General features: G+C 48.7%; 1 protein-coding gene across 1 annotated transcript in view; it reads left to right on the top strand.

The window, feature by feature from the left end:
• Positions 1 to 372: 372 nt before the first annotated feature.
• CTR9 (CTR9 homolog, Paf1/RNA polymerase II complex component) overlaps positions 373 to 9,290 on the top strand; it is a 39,893-nt gene continuing 30,975 nt past the window's right edge. The window contains exons 1-7 of the mRNA XM_082269757.1: positions 373 to 468; positions 2,601 to 2,699; positions 4,994 to 5,233; positions 5,510 to 5,627; positions 5,728 to 5,817; positions 6,913 to 7,061; positions 8,761 to 8,868. Coding sequence (XP_082125883.1) covers positions 424 to 468; positions 2,601 to 2,699; positions 4,994 to 5,233; positions 5,510 to 5,627; positions 5,728 to 5,817; positions 6,913 to 7,061; positions 8,761 to 8,868 — 849 coding nt within the window. The 5' untranslated portion in view covers positions 373 to 423. The remainder of the gene's footprint in view (positions 469 to 2,600; positions 2,700 to 4,993; positions 5,234 to 5,509; positions 5,628 to 5,727; positions 5,818 to 6,912; positions 7,062 to 8,760; positions 8,869 to 9,290) is intronic.

Genomic DNA, 9,290 nt, shown 5'->3' with positions numbered 1-9,290 from the left:
GTGTATTACATACAAATCCCCCAAATGTGGACACGTAGTCAGGGACTGGGACTGGGCCTCACATCGTCTCTTTTCCCTGACTGGGATTTGGTTTCCCTGTAAGGACAGGCGGTGTTAAATGTCCATTTTACATACAAGGGCCTATTTATTTTATTCAAATATAACATTGTTATCAACATTGTTGGGTGTCTTTAGTCAACTCAGTGGACTCCTCTAACCAAGAAGATGGCCGCTCATCCCATAGCAGCGACACTTTCTGCTCACGCCGCGGGCACGCCGGGTGACGTCACGCGCTCGCATCCAGGAAGAGGAATGTCTTTTCCAATGTGCTTTCCTGACATCACTTCCTGTCTTCACAGCAGTCGACTTCCAGGTTCTACTGAGAGTGTCTTCGGGGTGCTCGGAGCTCCGGACGGCTACAAGATGTCCCGCGGCTCCATAGAGATCCCTCTGCGGGATACGGATGAGGTGAGCGCCATCCACTGCCTGACTCCCTCTCCACTGCCCGACCATACTGGGGACCCCCCCCTTCCTGTGCCCGGCCATACCGGGGACCCCCCCATATCCATCCACTGCCTGACCCCCCCCCCCCATATCCATCCACTGCCTGACCCCCCCTCCCCCTACTGTGCCCGGCCATACTGGGGACCCCCCCCCATATCCATCCACTGCCTGACCCCCCCCCCCATATCCATCCACTGCCTGACCCCCCCTCCCCCTACTGTGCCCGGCCATGCTGGGGACCCCCCCCATATCCATCCACTGCCTGACCCCGGCCATACTGGGGACCCCCCCCCCCCCATATCCATCCACTGCCTGACCCCCCCCCATATCCATCCACTGCCTGACCCCCCCCCCATATCCATCCACTGCCTGACCCCCCCCCCCCCATATCCATCCACTGCCTGACCCCGGCCATACTGGGGACCCCCCCCCCCATATCCATCCACTGCCTGACCCCCCCTCCCCCTACTGTGCCCGGCCATACTGGGGACCCCCCCCCCCCATATCCATCCACTGCCTGACCCCGGCCATACTGGGGACCCCCCCCCATATCCATCCACTGCCTGACCCCCCTCCTGTGCCCGGCCATACTGAGGACCCCCCCATATCCATCCACTGCCTGACCCCCCCCCCTGTGCCCGGCCATACCGGGGACCCCCCCATATCCATCCACTGCCTACCCCCCCCCCTCCTGTGCCCAGCCATACTGGGGACCCCCCCCCATATCATCCACTACCTGACCCCCCCTCCTGTGCCCGGCAATGGCCCCCTCCCCATATCCATCCTCTGCCTGACCCCCCCCCTATATCCACTGCCTGAACCCCCTCATTTGCCTAGCCATACCGGGACCCTCCCTATATTCATCCACTGCCCGACCCCCCCCCCCCCCTCCTCCCCATATACATCCACTGCTTGACCCCCCCCCGTCCTGTGCCCGGCCATGGCCTGTATCTCCCTGTCGTGTGACCACTGACCCCCTCCCCCATATCTCCCTGTTATGCAGCCGCTGACCCCCCCCCCCCCCATCTCCCTCTCATGCGACCACTGACCCTCCCCCACACACACACACACAATATCTCCCTGTCATGTGACCACTGACCACCACCCCCCCCCCCCCTCCAGTATCTCCCCGCCCCGTCGTGTGACCACTGACTCCAACCCCCTCCAGTATCTCCCCGTTGTGCGACCTCTAAACCCCCCCCCCCCCCCATATCTCCCAGTCATGCGACCACTGACACCCCCCACCCCCCCCCCATCCCTCCAGTATCTCCGTCGTGTGACCTCTGACACCCCACCCAAGTATATCCCTGTCGTATGTTACCTAATGTTATTCTGTTTGACTCTGACCCCCGCCAGGTATCATCCCTTGGAGTATGACCTCTGACCCCTGTACTCCCCAGTATCTCTGTACTGATTGCTTGACCGGTCACCCTGCTAGTACTCTGTGACCTCTGACCCCTCTGCCAGACCAGTAACTCCCCATTACCTAATCATGCCTGACTTCTTACCCACATTAATCACCCACCAGTACCTCATACCTGACCTGATCTCAGTCCCCGCACCACCACCAATACCTACCCCCCCCCCATTCACCCTCTGTGTGACATATAACCCATTAATTCCTCTTCACTCCCTTAACTCTGATGCCTTATACACATCTGATTATTGACCCCCCCGAGTACCAATCCACTCTAATCCCAAATACCTACTTATTGCCTGATCTCTGACCCCTAATATCTACTTACTGTATGACATCTGACCTCAATTTCCATCCAGTATACCTCTGATCCCATATAACCACGGCCTGACCAGTGACCCCTAATACCCATCCAATAGGTGAACTGCAGCTCCATTATCTACCCCGTGTCAGATCACTGACCCCCGAAACCTAATCATTACTGATGTCTGACCCACCAATACCCATCTACTGCCCCCCCAAATCAATACCTATCCTTTTCCTAATCCCTGATTTCAAATGCCTACCCACTGCTTAACCTCTGACCCCGGTGCCTACTCAGACCTGATCCTTCCTCACCACCAGTGGTGGCAGTGAGCTGGACCCACATTTGTCTCTTATTTCTCTCTGTCTCTCCCAGGTCATCGAACTCGACTTCGATCAGCTTCCGGAAGGAGATGAAGTTATCAGTATTCTGAAACAGGAACACACTCAGCTGCACATATGGATCGCCTTGGCGGTCAGTATATTCAGACATTCTGTTCTGCACCAGAGGAGCTTACACTTTAATGTGCCCACCACTGACACAATCTATACATTTATATAGCTCTGACATATACTGCAGTGCTGTACAGAGATCACTGAGCCATTCACATCAGTCTCTGTACCAGAGGAGCTTACACTCTAATGTCCCCCCACACACACTATTAATATACATTTATATAGCTCTAACCTATACCGCAGTGCTGTACACAGAGCCAGTAACATTAGTCTCTGCACCAGAGGAGCTTACACTCTAATATCCCCCCACATAGTCAGACTATTATGTATTTATATAGCTCTGACATATACCGCAGTGCTGTACAGAGAGCAACTGAACCAATTGCATCATTCTCTGCCCCAGAAGAGCTTACACTTTAATGTTCTCCACACTCATACACTATTATTATTATACATTTATATAGGACTGACATATACCGCAGTGCTGTACAGAGAGCACTGAGCCAGTAACGTTAGTCTCTGCACCAGAAGAGCTCACATTCTAATGCACCAGAGAAGCTTACACTCTGTCCACCATAGTCACACACTATTATGCATTTATATAGCTCTGAGATATACCACAGGGCTGTACAGAGAGCACTGAGCCAGTCACATCACCCTTTCACCAGAGGAGCTTACATTCTAATGTCCCCACCATTGGCACATATTACACTACGCAAACTGTTGGCGCTATATAGAGCCTGAAAAATATAATTAATAATATAGCTCTGACATATTCACAATGCTGTACAGAGAACAAAAAGCCAGTCACATTGATTATTATACATTTATATAGCTCTGACATATACCACAGTGCTAAACACTGAGCCAGTCACATCAGTCTCTGTACCAGGGGAGCTTACACTCTGCCCCCCCCCCCACAAAGCCATTTACTATTACTGTATTTATATAGCTCTGACATACACCGAAGTGCTGTAAAGAGAACACTGATCCAATTGCATCAGTCCCTGTACCAGAGGAGCTTACACTCTAATGTCCCACTGCACTCACACCATTAATATATAGCACTGATATATATTCTTTAGTGCTATACAGAGAACACTGAGACATTCACATCATCCTCTGCACCAGAGGAGCTTACACTCTTAATGTCCCACAGTCACACACTATTATTATTATACATTTATATAGCTCTGACATATACCGAAGTGCTGTAAAGAGAACACTGATCCAATTGCATCAGTCCCTGTACCAGAGGAGCTTACACTCTAATATCCCCCACATAGTCATAGACTATTATGTTTATATAGCTCTGACCTATACCGCAGTGCTGTACAGAAAACATTGGGCCAGTCACAGCAGTCTCTGCACCAGTGGAGCTTACATTCTAATGTCGTTGCCCCCCCCCCCCCCCCGTCATACACTTATTATTATACATTTATATAGCTCTGACATGTACTGCAGTGTTGTACAGAGAACACTGAGCCAGTCACAGCAGTGAATGCACCAGAGGAGCTTACATTCTAATGCCCCCCCCCCCTACAGTCATACACTATTATTATACATTTATATAGCCCTGACATATACCGCAGTGCTGTACAAGAGATAACTGAGCCAGTCACAGCAGTGAATGCACCAGAGGAGCTTACACTCTAATGTCCCACTGCACTCACACCATTAATATATAGCACTGATATATTCTTTAGTGCTATACAGAGAACACTGAGACATTTACATCATCCTCTGCACCAGAGGAGCTTACACTCTTAATGTCCCACAGTCACACACTATTATTATTATACATTTATATAGCTCTGACATATACCGAAGTGCTGTATAGAGAACACTGAGACATTCACATCAGTCTTTGCACCAGAGGAGCTTACACTCTAATGTCCCACTGCACTCACACCATTAATATATAGCACTGTTATATTCTTTAGTGCTATACAGAAAACACTGAGACATTTTACATCATCCTCTGCAACAGAGGAGCTTACACTTTAATGTCCCCCCACAGTCACACACTATTATTATACATTTATATAGCTCTGACATATACCACAGTGCTGTACAGAGATCACTGAGCCGGTCACATCAGTCTCTGTACCAGAGGAGCTTACACTCTAATATCCCAAAATCACACACTATTATTATTATACATTTATATAGCTCTGACATATACCGCAGTGCTGTACAGAGAACACTGAGCCAATCACATCAGTCTCTGTACCAGAGGAGCTCACACTCTGTCTTTACCACCGATGGAGCAGTTTATGTAAATTAGATATTAATGTTTCCCTTTCCCTCCAGTTGGAATATTTCAAACAAGGAAAGACGGAGGATTTTGTGAAGCTGCTGGAAGCGGCTCGCATAGATGGCAACTTGGACTACAGGGACCACGAGAAAGACCAGATGACATGTCTGGACACTTTGGCGGCTTACTATGTCCAGCAGGCCCGCAAGGAGAAGAACAAGGACGGCAAGAAGGAGCTGATCACGCAGGCCACCTTGCTGTATACGATGGCCGACAAGATCATTATGTACGACCAGGTGAGTGGCTTTGGTTCTGATGTCTCCATAGATTTGAATGATGATTTATACCTATGGGGGGGGGGGATCAGAGGTGGTAGTTGGGGGGGGGGGGGGGGGGGGTTAGCAGGTTCTACTGTCACAGTGGAAGAAAGTGCAATATAAAAGCATGCTTTTCTCTATATGAAGAAGCTTGTCCCATTGGGCACTCAGGAAGCGGAGTTGAAGAGGGAACATTAGGTAGTTACACTAGGAATGTTCTCTTCTTCACATTAATGAGTCTGTTTTTCCCCCCAGAACCACTTGCTGGGAAGAGCCTGCTTCTGTCTCCTAGAGGGAGATAAGATGGACCAGGCCGATGCCCAGTTTCACTTTGTGCTTAACCAGTCTCCAAACAACATCCCGGCCTTGCTCGGTAAGTAATCAGGGTGACTGTTGTATATGACGGTGTGTTCTGGGATTCGGCGGTGTGTTCTGGGATTCGGTTTTTCATTAAAAAAAACCTTTTCTTGCAGGAAAAGCTTGTATCTCGTTCAACAAGAAAGACTACCGAGGGGCCCTTGCCTACTATAAGAAAGCCCTACGCACCAACCCTGGGTGTCCAGGTGAGTGGAGTATTATGTTACCTGCTGCTGACAGCTTGTAGCATCTTTTTCCCCTCTATTCATTGCAACACCGACTTCTCTGCACTGTGTGGCCCCTGACCCCCCAATATCTACCTACTGTGTCACCTCTGACCCTCCAGTATCTACTTGCTGCCTTACTCATTTCCTCACTACTGTATAATTGCTGACCCACAGTCTTTTCCGTGCCGTGTGATCTCTGTCCCGCAGCCTTCTCTCCGCCATGTGATCTCTGTCCCGCAGCCTTCTCTCCGCCATGTGATCTCTGTCCCGCAGCCTTCTCCCCGCCGCGTCATCTCTGTCCCGCAGCCTTCTCCCCGCCGCGTCCTCTCTGTCCCGCAGCCTTCTCGTCCTCGTCGCCGCGTCCTCTCTGTCCCGCAGCCTTCTCGTCCTCGTCGCCGCGTCCTCTCTGTCCCGCAGCCTTCTCGTCGCCGCGTCCTCTCTGTCCCGCAGCCTTCTCGTCGCCGCGTCCTCTCTGTCCCGCAGCCTTCTCGTCGCCGCGTCCTCTCTGTCCCGCAGCCTTCTCGTCGCCGCAGCCTTCTCGTCGCCGTGTCCTCTGTCCCGCAGCCTTCTCGTCGCCGTGTCCGCTCTGTCCCGCAGCCTTCTTGTCGCCGCGTCCTCTCTGTCCCGCAGCCTTCTCGTCCTCCTCGCCACGTCCTTTCTGTCCCGCAGCCTTCTCATCGCCGTGTCATCTCTGTCTCGCAGCCTTCTCGCCGCCGTGTCATCTCTGACCCTAGTCGCTGCCTGTATTTATATATGTATACTTTTAATGTACTATGGATGAACAACATTGCTTGTGACACTCCAGCAGGCCAATAATCCAATCAGAAATATTTGTACTCCTTTTGAGGGTCCCATGTGCAAACAGCTTCATTTGGGTATAGTGTGATGACATCAACACACAGAATCCTGTGGTATCGCCTTTAAATGTGAGCTTGTGCTTTTGCATGGTATTCCTGTGAGGGGATGCTTATTAAATTTAAAGGTTTTAAACTGAAAATAAAGTGTTACATTTTGCACAAGATGGGGAAAATCTGTATGGTCTGATATAGAATCGCGTGTTTTTGTGTCCTGCAGCCGGAGTCCGCTTAGGCATGGGCCACTGTTTTGTAAAACTGAACAAGCTTGACAAGGCTCGTCTCGCCTTTGGTAGGGCTCTGGATCTCAACCCAAAATGCGTTGGAGCCCTCGTAGGCTTAGCTGTCCTTGAGCTGAACAACAAGGAGGTAAGCGGGGATGTTGTGTGTGTGTTTTTTTTTTTTTTTGTATGTTTAACCAGTTCAGCTCTGAGTGAACCTTTAATCACAAGCTGATGGCTGCAATAGGAGCCATCAGCTTGTATGGGTTTTTTCAGCCGGCTTCAAAGTAAAAGTGATGCGGCAGCTTCACAGCTGCAGATCACTTTCATAGAGCTGGCATGCGGTGCCTCTGCCCTCCTCCTGTGGTTCCTGGGCTCTCCCGCTATTACCGGTACCCGGAACACAGCCGCTGGCTAGGGGGGAGAGACTGCAGTGAGTCTGGGGCAAATCCATGCCTTGATCTCGCATGCAAACAATGAAACCAGAAGTGATGTCACTTCGCTTTCAGATGCATGGCCAATACAACCAGGGGACACATCTAACCAAGCTTATTTGTAATTGGTTAGATGGTGTGAAGGGCAGGGGAGGCATTGGAGTCTATTAGACCCCTAATGTCTCCATAAAGAGTGCCTGTCACCTGCCCAATGCTATCACATAAGGGTTTATTAACCCCTTATGATCGCAATCAAGTAAAAATAAGTAAAAAAATTAAATTATAATAAAATATATTAAAAAAAAAAAAAACGAAACCCCCGTTGCCCCGCTCACCTGCACAAACGCAAGCCCAGGGTGTGCTCACATAGCACAAGAGCTCCTAGTTGACTCTAATTTGAGCTGTGAAGGCTTTTAAAGCATATGGGGATTTTTGGGCACCATAGGTTTTGGGAATATCGTGGGCACACAGAATTTTTTAAGACATGGACTGTGTGGTATCTGTTTACCTGATGCAACCTTATTTAGGTTTTAAAGGGATTGTAAAGTCTCAAGGTTTTTCACCTTACTGCATTCTATGCAGTAAGGTGAAAAGCCTTCTTTGTTGCAGCAAGCCCCCACCCCCCCATCCTGTTCCAGCGACGTGCACAAGCTCAGCGGCTCCGGCCGCTGTCTGTATCCTCATTGGATAGATAGGAACAGGAGCCATTGGCTCCCGCTGCTATCAATCAAATCCAGTGACACAGGAGCAGGGGACAGGTCTGATCCCCCCCGCTGTCTTGTGTCCATTGACACAGCAGCTGGACTCGGGAGCGTGCCCTTACAGGTGCCAATATAGAAAGTGGCTCTCAGTGGGGGCACCCAATGAAGGGGAGGAGCCAGGAGCGCTTGTGGGGCACCCCAGAAGAGGAGGTTTTGGGCTGCTCTGTGCAAAACCCTTACACAGAGCAGGTATGTAGAACATGTTTTATTTTTATTTAAAAAAAAAAAAAAAAAAAAATCTAAACCTTTACAACCCCTTTAACCGAAAATGGGTTCCGATTTTTTTTTTTTTTTTTTTTGCACTAAAATTCATTTTATATTTTTTCCTAAAAAATTGTTTAATATACAGTTGCACAAATATGTGACACAAAAACTTGCAACTATCTCCTTTTTATTCTACAGGGCCTCTGCTTTCAGAAAATATGTAATGTGCTGGGAGTTTAAGTAATTTTATTGCTAAAAATTAAGATTTTTTTTTTTTTTTTTTTTTTTTTTCATGTATGCAAAAAATAATTGCTCTGGAACCGTACTGGTTAATCTAATTAGGAGCATATAACTAGTCAAAAGAAAAGTGAACTTGTTTAGTCCATGTGTTATGTTTCTGTTCTTCATGCTAATATTTGTAGCTAATTTACATTCTATTTACCCGCAGGCTGATTCTATTAAAAATGGTGTTCAACTACTGTCCAAAGCATACACCATTGACCCAAGTAACCCAATGGTGCTCAACCACCTTGCCAACCATTTCTTCTTCAAAAAGGTGAGATGCTTAGAGGTTATTATTCACAGGTAAATCATGTTGCTCAAATATCTTGCCAAAAGCCTTAAAGATTTTTAATTTCTTTATCTGTGAGCTGCCACCAATCAGTTGGTTTTGGGGAATGTTATTAATCATTTGAACCCCAACAGATGACATTTTATCTCAATCTTTAATGGGTGGGCTGATTATTTGTTGTGTACAGTGCATTGCGAAACGACACTTTTTATGGATATCTTTAAGAAATGGCTTTCTTCTGGCCACTCTTCCATAAAGGCCAGATTTGTGCAGTATACGACTGATTGTTGTCCTATGGACAGAGTCTCCCACCTCAGCTGTAGATCTCTGCAGTTCATCCAGAGTGATCATGGGCCTCTTGGCTGCATCTCTGATCAGTCTTCTCCTTGTATGAGCTGAACGTTTAG

The sequence above is a fragment of the Pelophylax lessonae genome (genome assembly GCF_965119305.1).
Source record: "Pelophylax lessonae genome assembly, chromosome: 10".
Classification (NCBI taxonomy): domain Eukaryota; kingdom Metazoa; phylum Chordata; class Amphibia; order Anura; family Ranidae; genus Pelophylax; species Pelophylax lessonae.
This window is presented reverse-complemented; position numbering and strand designations above follow the sequence as displayed.